The 19,144-nt window shown below is 39.9% G+C and overlaps 2 protein-coding genes across 12 annotated transcripts in view; one reads left to right on the top strand and one right to left on the bottom strand.

The window, feature by feature from the left end:
* TTC23 (tetratricopeptide repeat domain 23) overlaps positions 1-4,867 on the bottom strand; it is a 160,352-nt gene extending 155,485 nt beyond the window's left edge. For 5 of the 8 annotated variants that reach the window (XM_059879083.1, XM_024981828.2, XM_059879082.1 and 2 more), the window contains 1 exon segment: positions 2,813-3,070. The gene's annotated coding sequence lies outside the window, so the exon portion shown is untranslated. 8 annotated transcript variants of the gene reach the window in all.
* A 196-nt stretch (positions 4,868-5,063) lies between these two features.
* Positions 5,064-19,144, top strand: part of LRRC28 (leucine rich repeat containing 28) — a 189,841-nt gene continuing 175,760 nt past the window's right edge. For 3 of the 4 annotated variants that reach the window (XM_005221757.5, XM_015459150.3, XM_059879097.1), the window contains exons 1-2: positions 5,064-5,125; positions 8,913-9,140. In XM_005221757.5, the coding sequence (XP_005221814.1) occupies positions 8,973-9,140 (168 nt within the window). In that variant the 5' untranslated portion in view covers positions 5,064-5,125; positions 8,913-8,972. 4 annotated transcript variants of the gene reach the window in all.

The raw sequence follows: 19,144 nt of genomic DNA, 5'->3' as shown, positions 1-19,144 counted from the left end.
ATACCTTACTGTTAAAAAATAGATATGAAACCACCATGCCGTTTTATATGCAATTCTGACTTTTATAAATAAACCTTCTAATACAAGACTTTTATAAGATAGGGAAAGCAGCCCTGATCCACAAAAACAGTATGACAGAGGTTCCCAAAAGTTTGAAAACTAATCTTAATATTCTCGCTCCACACATGGATGAGTCACATGGCATTAGTGCCTGACACCTAATAGGCCTCAATAAATGTTTACTGGACAGAAAATTAAACCATCTTTACAGGGTGACTTTCCCCCAAACATACCATCCACTTGATAGATGAAACGCAGTTGATTAGGGCATTTTTTCCTTAAGAAAACTTACATGAAACATCAACATCTCCAGGGAAAAAGTTGTCTTAGGTAGTCAGAATCATTTACTAGGCTATGATGAGGTAAGATACTAACTCCTGTGTGCTACAGACCCTCTTGATTTAGTAGTGGGTGTAGACCTAGGTTGACCAAGGTTTAACTGTGCATCAACAAGAGTCATGGTAGAGTAACGGAGGTGGAAAAACTGTACATGGGCTTTCCACCATCATCGCCTATACATGACCCAACTCACTTGCACTGACATTTCATTTGCTCCCTAACTGCAAAGATGGCTACATACCCAGGGGAGTAAATGGAATACTTGGTGAACATTGCAGTCTGCCATAGCTGCCATCAAGGGGCCTTGTCTCAGGATTCTTTTCCACAGCTAGAGACAACCTCCTTCTCCATCTAACTGATTAAGAACCGCTAATCAAGAAGTTAGGATAGATGACCTTCAGATTCTTTGAAGCAAATTTTGAAGGACACAAATATTCTGCGTGGTATCCCTGAAGCACTTTGCTTTTTGGAGAGGAGGTGGTCCTTGATTCACCTTCCCCCCCACCCCCCACCCCCACCACTGGAAGGATATCATCTGGTACATGGTAGCAGCTCATGGAGAAGGAAATGGCAACCCACTCCAGTGTTCTTGCCTGGAGAATCCCAGGGACGGGGGAGCCTGGTGGGCTGCCGTCTATGGGGTCGCACAGAGTTGGACACGACTGAAGCGACTTAGCAGCAGCAGCAGTAGCTCATGGAGTATATGGAATTGAATTTTGTCTCAGAGAAACAGGTCAGGTGAAAGCCTACAGTCTGAGTACGAATATCTCCCATCTTCCCATGGTATTCTTCAGTCACAACTTTTTTTTTGGTTGACATTCCCTCAAATCAGTTAAATAGAACCAAGAAATACAGGTAAATTCTGAGGGAAAAGGAGCAAAAAATGATGCAATGTAAACAAACACTTTTACTGTTTTATAGCACCACAACTATCACCTCATCTATACATAATATTTTGTTATACATTATTATACATAACAAATAGTGCTAAACAAAAAATAAGATCAATGCTTTAGAATAAAAGAAAGAAATGAATCAAGATTTATGTTATTCCCATGTGATGGTATTTGGAGAAAATGTCTCATGAGGCTGCTACCAATCCACATTCCATTATTTATAGTATTAATATTTTAGCCCCTTAGCTTCTGGTCTCTGTTCTTGAAATGTCAGTCTTATCTTTTTCAAATATTACCTTTAAAATCCAGGACCAAACTCCTTAATTCTGGCAATTTTGACTTTCTGTGTAACATTCTCATGCTTTTTTCTTTTTTGAAGATTAAAACAAGATCCCCAAATGAAACTTCTGTTGCTCAGTTAATTATTCTTTACGCTGCACATATTCAGTAACAACTCACCCACTATCTAGGATGCTATTTCTTTTTTGACTGAAATTTTGCCCATTGCTCAAGTCCCAAATGGGTCTTAACCCCACTGTGAAACTCTCCCTGAATATTTCTGCTCTACTGGCCTAAGCTCCTGAAGAACCTATGGTCTACAACAGTCATCTATGCACCAGGAACTATCCAGAAGTCTTCATTAAACTTTTTGAGTCTCCTTCTCCCAGGTAGACAGAGTATGAGCTTCTTTAGAGACTATATTACATTATTTTATATCCCCATATATGGATTAATAGAGGACACTCAAGAAATATTTATTGCATACCTACTCTTGAGCTAGGCCTTGTAGAGGAATAAATGTGCCAGTAGGTGTATTTATTAGCTGAATTAATGTTTGAAGAATCATTAAGTTTTTATATTTTGGAATTTTACATTGGGCTGGATTTTTTTTAAATGCTGCTACTCCAAATTAAGCTTTAATATACATCATCCTCATTTATCAGTATTTCCTGAATTTATATTTTAGTTTTAGTGAAAATATCATTCTTGAAAATATAAATGCTGGACTTCATTTTTGAGAATTTATCCTTACATTCATCATCTTCTGATTCTATTTCATATACCAATATTATGTTTTCCCTTGTCATTAGCAGATATGTCCCTGGATCTCCAAATCTACATCTATACACAAAACTTGCGTCCAAAGATTATATCTTTTAACAGCTGGATTGCCTATTATGCTAGGTATGATAATATACAAAGAAAAATATCTATTTCCCCTAATAATTACAATAACATTATTAAGTGTTCCTCTAAATCCATATTAAAGCAATAACAAACTACAGATTCTTGGAGTATAAAATAATCTTTAGTAAATTTTATTACCTTGTTCCCTTTACCATTCAAAAATCCACTGCTAATCTGCGAATAATGTTCTTTCTAAAAGAAAAACACCCTCTGAAAAACTCTCCTCCTGCCATTCTTGCATTATGCCAGCAGTTTATTTGCTTTTCCTTTGACATCTACGCCTTTAAAACTAGCAAAAGAAAAAAAAAAGAGAAAAGTTTAACTCTCACATCTCTCACTGTGTCGTAAAATCCTTTGTCAAATACCCTGTGTGCTTGAGAGTTGTCCGTTTCTTTTTCGATCGAATTACAGTTGTCTCGGCACCATGATTTACCAGTTTGATCCACGCTGTACTGGTTTTATCAGTTTGGTGATTCTTTTTACAGATTGAGCACCATGATAAAAGTCTAAAAGTTGGGCAATTCCAGGCTAAATTGGAGCAGTCTTTTCCCGTAAAGCTACCCGGTACCACACTAAATTCCAGGGAGAATGAATGATAGATTATGCACCAATAGGGAGTGGAGAAGAGTATTTTGTCTAAATTTGCAACCCAATCCTTGGGAGCCAGAGGTGGGAATTTTAAAACGGGGTTGGTCTTTTCTTTGGAATTTTCTTAAAGGGGTATCACTGCCCGTTGATGTTAAAGTTTACCGAACACTGCCAAATTACTGGTTTGGATTAGAGGATTGCCTCCACCCCCCCTTGTTTTGAGTGAGGCAAAATGTGAAACTGACACTTGACAAATTCAGACAACTTTTAAGAGTGTCCATAGAATAATATGGGCTGCCGAAGTGGCTCAGTGGTAAAGAATCTGCCTGCGATTCTGAAGACGCAGGTTCTTCGATCCTAAAGACGCAGGATATCTAGGTGGGGAAATGGCAACCCACTCCAGTATGCTTGCCTGGAAAATTCCATGGACAGAGGGACCTGTTAGGCTATAGTGGGTGGGGTGGCAGAGTCCGACCCCACTGAGCAGGGCACACACAGGATAATATATTAATACAAAGAATCACATGGCTACTTTTGTGTCAGTTTCAGATGGTAGACGTTATTTTGCCATAGGTCTTATTTTTACTTAATGTAAGTCTGCTCTGTTATCTCTAACAGTAATTAAGTAAACCAATATAAATCTATAAAGTCAAGATTGCTTGACAATGAACCAGTAGTTTAATCAACATCAAGCTTTTCAAAGAATAACAGTGGTTTCTTAAGAGGAAGGTTTTTTAAAACTTCATTTCAGAAGAAACGTTGTCACACTAACAAGCAAGGAATTTAAAAAGTATTTTGTACTGTTCCCTAACAATGCTTGGATCTTTTTTTTTTTTTCCCTTTTTACCAACATGAAAGATTCTTCCTTTTATGACTCTTTCTGCTGACACGGGAATATTTTAAAATATTTATTGATAGACTACTCAGTCATGCTAGGAACTGCCAGAGTATTTTATTCACTAAATTGTTAGTGTCCTTTTAACGATAGTTTCTCGCAGCGCACTTCAAGTATTTCAAGAGCAGAGACTAGGTTACTGCCTCACGTTTGGAACGAACTTGCCAGCGCGCAGTGACTTCTTTTTATACTGTGCTTTTAATAAGCTTACTGCTGCTGCTGCTGCTACTGCTAAGTCGCTTCAGTCGTGTCCGACTCTGTGCGACCCCATAGACGGCAGCCCACCAGGCTCCGCCGACCCTGGGATTCTCCAGGCAAGAACACTGGAGTGGGTTGCCATTTCCTTCTCCAATGCAGGAAAGTGAAAAGTGAAAGTGAAGTCGCTCAGCCGTGTCCGACTCTTCGCGACCCCATGGACTGCAGCCTAACAGGCTCCCCCGTCCATGGGATTTTCCAGGCAAGAGTACTGGAGTGGGGTGCCATCGCCTTCTCCGAATAAGCTTACTACTTGATCACTAACCTTGGCCATATTACAGAAAACCACCGGGTCTCAGTTGTGACCGTCAAACGAGTATAATAATAGTATCTGTGTCATAGGATTGCCATGAGAGTTAAGTGAGATAACCTGTCCACAGATCTTAGAACCTTGCCTGGTACACACTGGGTGTTATTCTTCTAATTTCTTAACGTATGTATTGAATACGAGGACAAGTGCGTCAGTGAACGTATGAACAAAAGAACTAATAAATTACTGACTGTCCCTGAGGCCGGAGCCAGCTAAACCACCCTCTCAAAACTCTGAGCACAAACCTCCACCTCAACCGTAACCCCCGAAGCCAGAGCCGGAAGCAAGGACCGAGCCGGAGGCGGGGCCAGTAGCAGAGAAGCCGCAGTTTTGACCAATAGGCACGTCGCTTGGAAAACGAGCATCTCGCCTGACCTATCGTAAGACGGCGACCACAGGGGCGTTTTATCGCGAGCTTCGTCGCCCGGGCTCACTCCTCCCCCAAAATCTGAAGAGAGGGTCCCGCCCCGCCCAGCCCCGCCCCACTTTCGCCCGCGCCCCGCCCCGTCGCCGCCGGCGCTCCGCCCCGCCTGCCGAGCCCGGGCTAGCCGTCCGGCGCCCCTCAGCTCAGGAGCGCTGGCTTCGCCGGCAGAGGTGAGTGGTGCTTCGCTGCTTCGGGTGCCTCACGTAGCAGTGCCCTGTGGCCCGGCCGCTGGCCAGGCAGGCCGAGCCTGGCAGAGGCGTCGGGCCGCAGCAAGTGGACCTTGGCCCGAGCGGGCCCACCCGGGCCTCGGGTCTCCACTGCCGCCGGGCCCTCCTAGCCCTAGGTGGTCGCAGAATCCCTTCACCGGATCAGTGAAATCCTTTCTGCTAGTCTCGCTGCTTCCAAACTCTAACGGCGAGAGTGCTTGGTTAACTGGGAAAAATGGCATGTGTTCTGCCTGACTTCTGCCAGCCTTCTCAGTACTGAGAAAATAACAAACGCTTTTATTGTACGATTTTAATCCTCTAATATCCAATATTAGGAAGTTGGAGTGGGTATTCCACCGAGTTAAGTATGGAAGTCAATCGAAGGTACTCCTTTCCCTTTAAAACACACCTGCTTAAAAGTGTGTGGAATTTTCTTAAGGTGGAAAGGTTTGTTTGCTTTAAACAGTAATAGAGTGGATTGGTGTTTACCTGTCAGAAAACTCCTATGTAGGTGCAGTTGCATACAGCTAATATTAAGTGCATCATTTGCTTTTAATTGTAGATCAGAGGTACCGAAGGGAGTATGTGTGAGAAAATTATCCTGTACTGCCAATGAATGCATTTGGAAAACCATTACCATTATTTATTATTGACAGCTTTCAGATTTCATTTGTGTAGATTTCATCTGCCAAACTGCATTTTAACAGAATGTAGTGATGTTTTTACGGAGAAGGCAATGGCACCCCACTCCAGTACTCTTGCCTGGAAAATCCCATGGACGGAGGAGCCTGGAAGGCTGCAGTCCCTGGGGTCTCTATGAGTCCGACACGACTGAGCGACTTCACTTTCACTTTTTACTGTCATGCATTGGAGAAGGAAATGGCAACCCACTCCAGTGTTCTTGCCTGGAGAATCCCAGGGACGGGGTAGCTTGGTGGGCTGCCGTCTATGGGGTCACACAGAGTTGGACACGACTGAAGCGACTTAGCAGCAGCAGCAGCGACGTTTTTAAAGCAGTCAATCCTACCCATCTCTGCAGGATTTAGAAGGAAAGCCATCAGGTTATGCTGTATTCTCTCACTGGATCTAACCATCAAGGAGTGTGGGCTGTGCTTTGTGGTCTTAAATTTGTGTAAGCTTTGCCTACCGTTTAAATAGTAATAGGAAGAAACACGGGCCCTACTGAAGTTCATGAAAGGCTGCACTGTAGAAGAATGCACAGGCTTTGAAGTCGTTCATTTGGGTTGGAATTCTGAGGAGTTGCTTTCTGAGAAAACTCAGTTTCCTCATCTATAAAACAGGCTAAATAACATATATCGCAATGCAGAATTTTAAGGATTGAGAGATCAAAGCACATAGAAGGCTCAGCCTATAGTATCTACAAGCTGACCTTAGATCAGAGATGAAAAACACTCTACTGTGCAGTGTTACTCACATGGCCTACTTTCAGCAGTTCATCAGCTGTTTGAGGGCCTGCTTTGTGCTAGAGGCAGGAATACAAATGTGAAGAAAACAGTGGGATCTCTGCCCTCAGGAGCTCATGGTACAGTCTCTTGGCTAGATTTATAATAGATAGATACATCAATAAATATATAGATTATAAATTGTGGAGAGTCCTACAAAGAAAGAGGAAGAGAGAATCATTTATTTGGGATGGAGAGGTGATTTTACATTGAAACCTGAAGGGTGTTGAGACAGTGTTTTCAAGGCTAAGAGGAGAGCAGCAAGTGATGTGAAGAGTGCGGCCCTGAGAAGCACTAGAAAAGCCCAGGACTTTGGTGAGAAACAGGAAGGGTGCTGCCAGGCTGAAGGAGTGGGTGGGGCCAGGTTGTGGAGAGCCCTCAATACCTGGCAAGTTTGATTTTTCTAAATAAACTTTTGAAGGTTTTTTTTTTTTTTTTTAAGAACTCATGTGAGTAGGGAGTGAATTTACCTGAGAAAGAGAGGGAGACATAATTGAATTTACTTTTTTAAAAGCTCCCTGCTAAGTGGTTAATGTATTACAGATTGACTAAACACAGGGAGACCAGTAAAATATATGGCCAGGCAGGAGATGACTGGTTTTCCATTTTGGCAGATGGAGAAATGTGCATTGATTTGAGGTGTACGTTGGAGATGGAAACCATAGGCCTTGTGATGGATTGGAGGTGGTGGGTGACTCATTCATGATAGGTGGGTGGAATCATTCTTGACTTCAGGCTTTCCTGGTGTTTGGAAAGACCGGGAGAGATTTGGATAGGTGATGAAAATAAAAAACTCCTATTTGAAAGTGTTAAGTTTGAGGTGTTTCTGAGACACCTAAACTGCTTCCAGTTTACCGTTTAAGTGAATAATTACCCAGGAAGCTTCCCCTTCCAATAACGATCATCAACGTTATTTCTAGCCTAGTTATCCTTGCTTCACAGAGAGAATTAAGATGTGGAAAGATTATCTTGTTTAGAGTCATGTAATATGTCTCATAAAAATAGGGAAGTGAGTTGCTAGTATAAAAATGGGAAGGTATTGGACTCTCATGCTCCATTGGGGAGATTATTGAGTACTCCATATTCTCTGCCCTTTCATATAAAATAGCAGATACTTTCCTATTAGGAGTTAGAGTTTGGAAATAATGGAATATAAATGAAAAGTTACAAAGCACTGCTTACTGAAAGCTTATGTTACTACATTTGTACTAATTTGGTGTCAATTCTCAGTGAAAATTTTTCTTAAGAAAAAACATTTTCTTTGAAAGGTATTTTCCTTTGGAGAGTTTGAGGAAGTGTGCCCAAGTAAACGAGAGCAGAATCTTTGAACAAAGCTCAACTTGATTTTAGTGTTTTACCGTTTCCTTAGTATCTTGTAAAATCCTGTTGGTCTGTGTTTGCAAAGACTTCAGTCTGGACACACTTCCCCACCCAAAGAAAAAAAATCCTTTATTCCCTTATGAGCTGCTTGACCTTCGGCGGATTATTGTAGCTCTGAGCTTGTTTCTTTTTGTGGTGATTGTGAAGTTTGTTTCTGCCCTGTGTCTAATTGATAAGATGGCAAATCTTATTTCTCCTCCTACCCATGTAGGAGGGAATTTAATCTGTTCTGGGTTCTGGCCCTTACCAATAAATTGTTGTCTCCATTTTATATGTTAGGCAGCTGAAACCCAGAGAGGTTGTATTTCCTAGGGCAGTATTTCTTCTTTCACTGAAAGAATAAAGTAAAACTATGTTCCCAGGCCTGTTTCTTTGCTACTTAAGATAATCTGCAAAGCTAAGAAGAGAGGAGAATGAGGAGAAAAGAAAGAAAATATTACAATGTAGAACAATATTTAGATAGTAAGAAGCGAAGAAAATGAAGCTGTAAATGATCTAGTCATATTAAATATTTTAAAAATATTTTAAGCTAAAGACAAAATGAGGTACGAAGGAAGGAAATGGCTTTGCTGTGTCTGATTTTTAAGTTCTTTCTTTAGTTATGTGTTAGGAAACTGGTCTCTCTTCTCTTAGATAGGGATTCCTATCTCAAGTTCAAGAACTATTTTTTCAAATAGGACTATTCTACTAAGTAGTAAATATTGTTTAAATAGTGAGAGTACTTTTTTATTAGTTATTCATTTTAATCTTTTAAATATGTATGAAAATTTAGTTGCTGTGAAATAAAAATGTAGGAATTGATGTATAACTCTCCTTTTAATGTCTGCAAATAGCTATATATGCTAACTGGTTTATTTGGCAGCTTTTGTTACCAGTATCATAATTTTCAGGTTTTTTGTTCTCTTTAGAAATGGATCCATTTTGACAAGATGTAGTACTGCAGCGTGCCTGATGGAATATGTTCAGCCATGGCATCCGAACTTTGTAAGACGATCTCTGTGGCAAGGCTGGAAAAGCACAAGAATTTGTTCTTAAATTACAGGAATCTGCAGCATTTCCCATTGGAGTTACTGAAAGATGAGGGACTACAGTACTTGGAGAGACTCTACATGAAAAGGAACTCCCTTACAACCTTGGTACAGTATTACATTACATTTTTTAAAAGTTATTTATAATGTAGTCCTGATCAAGATATGTTTTATGTATCTTAAGATATCCAGAACCAAGATGTATATCCCCTCTTACTGTGTAAACGTGTAATAAAAGTACATATACAGTGGTGGAAATTATTTAGGTAATTACTTAGGTGGAAATTCACTAATTCCTGCAGTTACAAAGTTGCAGGAGTTGTATAGGAAAGCAAAATATTCACTAATATACCACTTAGTCCCACACACTACTGCATATAAGATAGATAGCCAACCAGGACTTACTGTATAGCATAGGGAGCTCTACTCAATATTCTGTGATAACCTATCTGAGAAAAGAATCTGAAGAAGAACGGATATATGTACATGTACACCAGATCACTTTGCTGTACACCTGAAACTACTGCAGCGTTGTGAATGAACTATACTACAATAAAATTAAAAAAAATTAGTCCCCATTCAGAAGCCCCTCTTCACTTAGTCTGTGCGTCTCTCTGGGCCTGTGCTTTCTTTGCTGTTAAGATTCTTAAATGATTTATGGATGTTATAGTATCCAATAGACCAGTTAAAAAATAAGGAAGAGAAAGGCCAACAAGGATGACTTTGATTTAGAGGTATTTAAAAAGATAATAATTTGAAGATTAAAATACTAAAATTAGCATTAGAAGGCTTGATGTGTTTTGAGCATTTTGAAAAACTCCAAAACCAAAAAATCTACATGATTGCACTGTGAAAATCAAATGACTTTGAGCTATCACCCAATTTATTGGGGAAATTTTTGCCACAGAAGCCAACATTTTATGATATTAAAAAAACTAAAATATATTTCAAGAGAATGTCTCTGTCAAACTTTTTATTCCCAATATTTACCATGATATTTGGTCTCTGTTTTAAATGAATTTGCTTTATGTGGACTTTTCTGATTATCATTGAACCTCATTTAAGTTTTTCACGTTGAATTCTAGTTCTTATTCATATTAGATGATTTATGAAGTCTTATTGTTTCTTTGTGAATGGGCCCTTCTTCATTCCCTTCTCTGAACGTATATGAGTATCTGAAAATATACCTTACTGACTTCATATATATGGAGTGTTTTTCTGGAAAAGTTTTTAATCTGTGTAAAATATCTACAGTGTGTAGAAAGCATTGCTGTGTCTGAAAGTAAATGTAAATCTATCTTTCATTTTTAGTCTTTGGCATATTGGTGTATGGGGCTTCCCAAGTGGCACTAGTAGTAAAGAAACCGGTTGCTAATGCAGGAGACGTATGCAATGTGGGTTCAATCCCTGGGTCAGGAAAATCCCCTGGAGGAGGGCATGGCAACCCACTCAAGTATTCTTGCCTCGAGAATCCCATGGACAGAGAAACCTCCAGTCCATGGGATTGCAAAGAGTCGGACATGACTGTAGCAACTTGGCACACACACATATTGATGTATGTTATTTTGCATGCCTAGATTTTTTCAAATTAAAATGTTCACTTTTCAAACCTTAATAATCGTATTAATCCTTTTTGCAAGATCATCATTCCATAAAGTGAAACCGTATTTATGTAGTGTTTTTTACCCACTTTGGAGAAGAAGTGGTATAAGAAATAATTTGTCAAGAATTATAGCCTAGATTTTCTTATGTTTGTTGTTAATATACAAAGAAAAGGTTGTGAGTGGATTACGTCTCAAACAGTCATAGTCTACTGCGGTAGAAGTAATTGACCTTTGCTTATAAAACTAACAATAAACTTCTGGTTTTGTGGCCATTTCTTGCCTGAATTTTTCTGTTTATGAAAAATTTAAATATCTACTATTTTAACTGATAAAATGGCTTCCAAACATACATTTCAAGTTCATTATTTGTCACCTTGTTTGTTGAAGATTAAATTGTTGCATATGTTTATAATGATAGGTGTATGTATTTTATTTTAATGGTTTCTCTTAGCTGGAACATTTGATTCATGTGTATCAAAGAGCTTTTTCAACTGTGAAGTGCGATACAGATATCAGTATGTGAGAATGGTAGCAACCATACCATTCCCTGACTATGCTGAGCATAAGACAGCTTATTTATCCAGTAGAGTCTGCGAATGGCTTCCTGCACAGGTTTTGAAAGCAGATGGAACAGTACTTGCCCTTGTGTGCTCCAAACTAGTGAGTTCAGGCTTTTGGAATATTTGCTGGTGTTATTGATAGGGTATATTTCCTATAGAAATAACATTTAGTATGTGAAATTTGACTTACAAATGCAGTAGTGTCCAAAAGAAAAAACATTATTGGAATCATACAGTATCTCAAACACATTAAGAATTAATTGGCTTTTTTTTTTTTTTGAGGAAGCTTGAGAACTTGCCAGTCATTTCCATTTCCACATTGTTTTGTTATTTTTTATTAACGTTGTTTTATTGTGTTTAAATGTCCTGTCCTCAGCATTCCCCATTTCCCCTACTGATACGAAGCCTCTTGGTGAGAAGAGGAGTCACTGAGGCCTGACTTCTGTCCTTCCTTTTTCTATTTAAGTTGCTCTGTATCGCACTGTGGTTTGTATTTGTAGGATGATTGTGTGTCAAATGCTCAGAACTTGGGGAATGCCCATTTTAAAATGGAAGGACAGTGAAAAAGAATAAACTTTTTTTATATATAAAAGAATAACTTCCTATATTACCTATGAAAATGATATGTGCCCTATAGCAACCAATATAGAGGAAGACATGGAAAGTAGTTGTTTCTCTTTCTGTTCATCCAGTTCTGTGCTTTGGAATAACCAGTATTTATAGTTGGATTGTGTCCTTCCACTACTTTGCTTCTGTTTATATAATTATATACTCTGTATTTTTTGTCTTTTTAAAAAACAAAAGGGAATCATACCTATACATATTTCTCTGCAGATTTCTCTCTTTACTTCATTCTTATTCCGCTAACTTCTAGGCCAAAAATTATACATACATCCTTGTATTTAGGATCAAATCTCAAAAGCAAGATTGCTGGATCAAAGGATAGGCATGTTTTACATTTTCAAGTATTTTTGAGCAGTATTTTATTGTATAATATTACCATTTATTTGTATATCTGAAAAATCATAAAACTTTTTTAATATGAGTTAATTTATATAGGAATACTGTTATATAATTAATAGGTAAATAAGAAGTAGTTAGGAAGCATTGTGATTTTGGTTCCTAACATTTATCTTAGAAAATGTTTTGAAGAATTTTTCTATCATTATTTTAAATGCTATTCAAAATTATTAAGTCTCTGATCTTTGTGGTAGTTTGATATTAAGAGAATAGGAGATACAGGTTCTGTGTTTGTCGTAGGCATCCACATAGTTGTTAGATGAATAAATAAATGAATATAAAGTAGAATAGTGTTAAGGACTATAGTACAAGTATATGAATTCCAGATTGAGAATCTTTTATCCAGGGACTCTGTCTTAAATTCTGTATCCCCGGGCCTGGCCTACTGCCTAACATATGCAGGACACATCATCTAATTCTATGGATCAGGATTGTAAAAGACTTTTTAAGGAAGGTGCTATTTGCATTGATCCTGAAGAATGACTTTGACAGGAACTTGGGAGGAAAACTATCACTTATTCATTCACCATGTATTTATTGAGTACTTACTGTGTATCCAGTATTCTTCAAGGCGCTGACAATCAGTACCTCATGGAACAGATTCTTACTCTCATGGAATTTTTGTTTCTTGACTTCCCAAACTGAAGAAAAAAATATTAACTGAGATTAAATGGCAGAAGATTAGGATCAATATTTGTCCAAAACTTTAGTGACAAAAGGTGATGGTGACTGTGACAGGGACTGTGTTAGAAGCTCTGGAGAGTGGAATGCAAGTTTGAATTGGTGAGGAGGAGATGAAAAACTAGATAACAAGGTTAGTGGGTCTAAAGATTTGGTTTTGATTTGAAAAAGCAGGCATAGCCGGAGGGTCTTGACAAAGAAGGACACTTTTTCTTTCTCCTTTTTTATTTTCTTTCCTCTTTACTTACCCCTCTTCTCTTTTCTAAGAGGAATGAGTTGAGCCTGTGTAAATGCTTATGGGAAATCTTCATTAGAGAGTTGAAGATACAGAAATAGGAAATAATTAAAAGTTCAGGATTTCTAAGAAGGTAGGAAAGGACGGGCCCCAACGTACAGTTGGAGGGAGGGAATGACTGTGAAATAGTATCCCTTCCTCCTTTAACAAGAGAAAGGAAGGATAGGTGCACAGGAAGATACAGACTGGGGGGCAGACAGTTTTTGTCTGATGACCACCACTTGGGGAGTGAAGATCTGTGGAGAGTGCAGGTTTGAAATGATTGCTGTGAAGAGTCATGGCAGTTTGTTTTGAGAAAGGTGGTAGAACTGTTGGGATTATTCAGCAAGCAGTTGATAACTAGACTTATGGTGGAACCATCTGCTTGTTTAGGGAGTTTTTCCCTGCAGTTCTTAGCTGTCTGAGGTATAAAGAATTTGGGATGTCGCATTTATGCAGGCTGAAGTTTTTCCAGGTACAGAGGGACTAAGGAGGTTTAGGATTTTGGCAAGAGTGATTAAAAGGGTGGGGCATGGAGTCTAAGCTGAATTGGAGGCAAAGAAAGAAAGGAGTGAGTGAATAGGGAAAATGAAGTGGGTCCAAAGGATCCCGACTTATACTGGGCATGATTGAGTGAGCCATCCGGATGGATGGGATATTCTGGTCGTGGAGAGAGACTTAGTCATGGAGAAGTTTCAGATGATGACAGGTTATGACTGTGCAGGCTGAAGGGGGCTGGGGTAGAGCCTACCTTGTCCCCTTGCATCCCAGTCCCTGCCCTTGCTCCCCACCAAGTAGCTGGGATCTGTGTAAGAGTGAGAGAAGGAATATAGCATGGAAGCAGAAATCAACAGTGGAAGCATTTGAAGTCTGCAGTCCCAGGAAGAGAGTATTTTCATTGTTTGGTAACAGAACTTAGTACTAGGAAGTAATAGACCCAGATCTTACATGCTTAATCTCTTTGGAGCTTAGTTCCTTCTTTTAAAATAAAAGGTGGCAAGTGACTTGCATGGAGGAAAAGAACTCAACCTGGAAACAAAATTATTCAATGATCTGCGAGTTTCTCTTAATGAGTGCAGTAGGTAGAAGGCCGTCCTGGGGATGTGGAAGAGTGACCTCCCCAAATAACTGATGGAGCTCTCCTGTGTTGCCAATTTTATTTATAAATATGAATGGGTAGAAAAAAATGGCATGTAAATTTTAGATGAAATAGGGTGGTTTGGCGTGCTGCGGTTCATGGGGTCACAAAGAGTCGGACACGACTGAGCGACTGAACTGAACTGAAGAGCAATAGAGTAGATGGATCCTGATTAAGCAGTTAATCTATGCAACAGAAAAAAACTTAAAAATGATACCCGTCTGAGCTTGAAGGGAAGAAGAGGTATATCCATCATAATCCTGAATTGGGGTGACAGAGTAAGGTGCAGATGTATTTCTTTGCTACTGGCCCAGAAGAAAACATTCCTGACCTTCCCCCATCAAATATGATCAGGCAAATCATAAAAAAATACAGAGAGTCAAAACACAAAACGATATTTAACTTTTAGCAGAAGAAGTGGTAAAACATTGATCATCCTTACCTAGTAGATTGAAAGAGGTTAATTGCTGATATTGAAGATTATCAACACTGTGTGTGTTGAAGACAATGGGGAGCAGATGCTCTCACATACTACTGGAGGGAGTGGAAATTGACTCAGTGTTTTTGGTTTGTGGTTGGACCATATCTAGCAGAATTTTACATGCACATATGTTTGAACTAGCATTTTGACTTGTGAGAATTTCAGTTCAGTTCAGTTGCTCAGTTGTGTCCTACTCTTTGCGACCCCATGGACTGCAGCACGCCAGGCCTCCCTGTCCATCACCAGCTCCCGGAGCTTACTCAAACTCATGTCCATCGAGTTGGTGGTGCCATCCAACCATCTCATCCTCTGTCATCCCCTTCTCCTCCTGCCTTCAGTCTTTCTCAGCATCAGGGTCTTTTCAAATGAGTCAGCTCTTCACATCAGGTGGCCAAAATATTAGAGTTTCAGCTTCAGCATCAGTCCTTCCATTGAGTATTCAGGACTGATCTCCTTTAGGATAAACTGGTTGGATCTCCTTGCAGCCCAAGGAACTCTCAAGAGTCTTTTCCAACACCACAGTTCAAAGATCAATTCTTGGAGCTCAGCTTTCTTTATAGTCCAACTCTCACATCCATGGGAGAAGGCAATGGCACCCCACTCCAGTACTCTTGCCTGGAAAATCCCATGGATGGAAGAGCCTGGTAGGCTGCAGTCCATGGGGTCGCTGAGGGTCGGACTCAACTGACTGACTTCACTTTCACTTTTCACTTCCATGCATTGGAGAGGGAAATGGCAACCCACTCTAGTGGGGTTTTTTGCCTAGAGAATCCCAGGGACGGGGGAGCCTGGTGGGCTGTCGTCTGTGGGGTCGCACAGAGTCGAACACGACTGAAGTGACTTAGCTAGCTTAGCTCACATCCATACATGACAACTGGAAAAACCATAGCTTTGACTCGATGGACCTTTGTTGGTAAAGTAATGTCTCTGCTTTTTAATATGCTGTCTAGGTTGGTTATAACTTTTCTTCCAAGGAGCAAGCATCTTTTAATTTCACAGCTGCAGTCACCATCTGCAGTGATTTTGGAGCCCAGAAAAATAAAGTCAGCCACTGTTTCCACTGTTTCCCCATTTATTTGCCATGAAGTGATGGGACTGGATGCCATGATCTTAGCTTTCTGAATGTTGACCTTTAAAGGCAACATTTTTACTCTCTTTCACTTTCATCAAGAGGCTCTTTAGTTCTTCACTTTCTGCCATAAGGGTGCCATCATCTGCATATCTAAGGTTATTGATATTTCTCCTGGCAATCTTGATTCAGGTGGGCTTCATCCAGTCCAGCATTTCTCATGATGTACTCTGCATATAATAAGCAGGGTGACAATATATAGCCTTGACATAATCTTTTTCATATTTGGAACCAGTCTGTTGTTCCATGTCCAGTTCTGACTTTTGCTTCCTGACCTGCATACAGATTTCTCAAGAGGCAAGTCAGGTGGTCTGGTATTCCCATCTCTTTCAGAATTTTCCACAGTTTGTTGTGATCCACATAGTCAAAGGCTTTGCCGTAGTCAGTAAAGCAGAAATAGATGTTTTTCTGGAACTCTCTTGCTTTTTTGATGATCTAGCAGATGCTGGCAATATGATCTCTGGTTCCTCTGCCTTTTCTAAAACAAGCTTGAACAACCAGCTTGAACTTTCATCTATTCCTGAAGCCTGGCTTGGAGAATTTTGAGCATTACTTTACTAGCATGTGAGATGAGTGCAATTGTGCAGTAGTTTGACCATTCTTTGACATTGCCTTTCTTTGGCATCGGAATGAAAACCGACCTTTTCCAGTGCTGTGGCCACTGCTGAGTTTTCCAAATTTGCTGGCATATTGAGTGCAGCACTTTCACAGCATCATCTTTTAGGATTTGAAATAGCTCAACTGGAATTCCATCACCTCCGCTAGCTTTGTTCATAGTGATGTTTCTTAACGCCCACTTGACTTCACATTCCAGGATGTCTGGCTCTAGGTGAGTGATCACACCATTGTGATTATCTGGGTCATGAAGATCTTTTTTGTACAGTTCTTCTGTGTATTCTTGCCACCTCTTCTTAATACCTTCTGTTCTGTTAGGTCCATACCATTTCTGTCCTTTATTGAGCCCATCTTTGCATGAAATGTTCCCTTGGTATCTCTAATTTTCTTTACCCAACAGAAAAAACAGCCAAGTGAACAAGGATACTCCTCACAACATTGTACATGATGAAAAATTGTGGAAACCTAAGCTTTTATCCATATGGGCTGGGTTAAAATCAGATAGCAGCTACCATCATTTGAGGTGTTACTAGGTGCCAAGCACGGTTTTAAGTAATTTATATGTGTTAATGTAATTAATCTGCAAGATAATTATATGAGGTAGGCACTATTATTCCTGCTTTATAGACAAGTAAACTGAGGCATAAAAAAGAATACATCAAACTTAGTAGAGATGATAGCTGTGGAAGAGGGAGGCCACAAGAGTTGGGATAGAAGCTCTAATAAACAGAGCCTTACACTTAAGTGTTTATAGTAAAAGAGAAGGGTCCTACTACTGAGTTTGGTTTATATTCTTTTCAGTAGATATTTATGATTTTTATAATTAAACATGAAAATGAGTTTGTTGGAATTTGCTGGTACTAGGATCTTTCCCAGCTCTCAGATTTATTAATCAGTGAGTCTAAACATTTTGATTTACAGTGATGGTGATGCTTGCGTTTATGCTCCTTGAAGCTGGTGGTTGGGTTGAGGGTGGAAAGTGTTGATGACTGAGAAGTCATCCAGCTATATGCTCTACCTGCTTTGAATTTGGTAAGAGTAGTATCTAGATCAAATGATCATCAGAACACCTTGAAGGGAAAACCAACAAAGAGATGGTAAAAATGAGCACCATGCAATCAAATGTGCCAGAAGAAGTAGGGAGAGGGAATGATTTTGTTTTTGTTTGATGGTGTCATTTTGAATTCCAGCAAAGGACCTCTGTTTCCCCCTAATTTGTCAGACCCTTGCATCTTCCACAGCCTCCATAATGACCATGAATGCTGTGTTCTCGAGTTAACACTGTACAGAAACATCTTAGTTATTTCTAAACCTGAATGCATGGAAATAGCCCTGTCTGTGTTTTAATGCTTATTTATAATGTATGCTGCTGCTGCTGCTGCTGCTAAGTCGCTTCAGTCGTGTCTGACTCTGTGCGACCCCATGGACTGCAGCCTACCAGGCTCCTCCATCCATGGGATTTTCCGGGCAAGAGTACTGGAGTGGGGTGCCATTGCCTTCTCCCTAATGTATGCTATAGACCTGCAAAACATTCATTACAAATGTACCAGTAACTATCTCAGTTAACACACCTGTGCCTGAAAAGTGTGAGTTTTGTTATCAGTTGAGTCATTCAGTCATGTCCAACTCTTTGCGACCCCATGGACTGCACCACATCAGGCTTCCCTGTCCATCACCAACTCCCAGAGCCTACTCAAACTCATGTCCATCAAGTTGGTGACACCATCCAACCATCTCATCCTCTGTCATCCCCTTCTCCTCCCGTCTTCAATCTTTCCCAGCATCAGGGGCTTTTCCAATGAGTTGGTTCTTCTCATCAGGTGGCCAAAGTATTGGAGTTTCAGCTTCAGCATCAGTCTTTCCAATGAATATTCAGGACTGATTTCCTTTAGGATGGACAGGTTGGATCTCCTTGCAGTCCAAGGGACTCTCAAGAGTCTTCTCCAACACCACAGTTCAAAAGCATCAATTCTTCGGCACTCAGCTTTCTTTATAATCCAACTCTCACATCCATACATGACTACTGGAAAAACCATAGCTTTGACTAGATGGACATTTGTTGGTAAAGCAGTGTTTGTGCTTTTTAATATGCTGTCTGTGTTGGTCATAGCTTTTCTTCCAAGGAGCAAGCGTCTTTTAATTTCATGGCTGCAGTCACCCTCTGCAGTGATTTTGCAGCCCCCCAAAATAAAGTCTGTCACTATTCCATTTTTTCTCCATTTATTTGCCATGAAATGATGGGACCAGATGCCATGATCTTAGTTTTCTGAATGTTGAGTTTTAAGCCAACTTTTTCACTCTCCTCTTTCACTTTCTTCAAGAGGCTCTTTAGTTCTTTTTTGCTTTCTGCCATAAGGGTGGTGTCATCTGCATATCTGAGGCTATTGATATTTCTCCCAGCAATCTTGATTCCAACTTGTGCTTCATCCAGCCCAGCGTTTCTCATGATGTACTCTGATATAAGTTAAATAAGCAGGGTGACAATATACAGCCTTGTTGTACTCCTTTTCTATTTGGAACCAGTCTGTTGTTCCATGTCCAATTCTAACTGTTGCTTCTTGACCGGTATACAGATTTCCCAGAATGCAGGTCAGGTGGTCTGGTATTCCC

The sequence above is a fragment of the Bos taurus genome, chromosome 21, assembly GCF_002263795.3.
Source record: "Bos taurus isolate L1 Dominette 01449 registration number 42190680 breed Hereford chromosome 21, ARS-UCD2.0, whole genome shotgun sequence".
Classification (NCBI taxonomy): Eukaryota; Metazoa; Chordata; class Mammalia; order Artiodactyla; family Bovidae; genus Bos; species Bos taurus.
The sequence above is the reverse complement of the archived record's forward strand: the minus strand, read 5'-3'. Positions and strand labels throughout refer to the sequence as shown.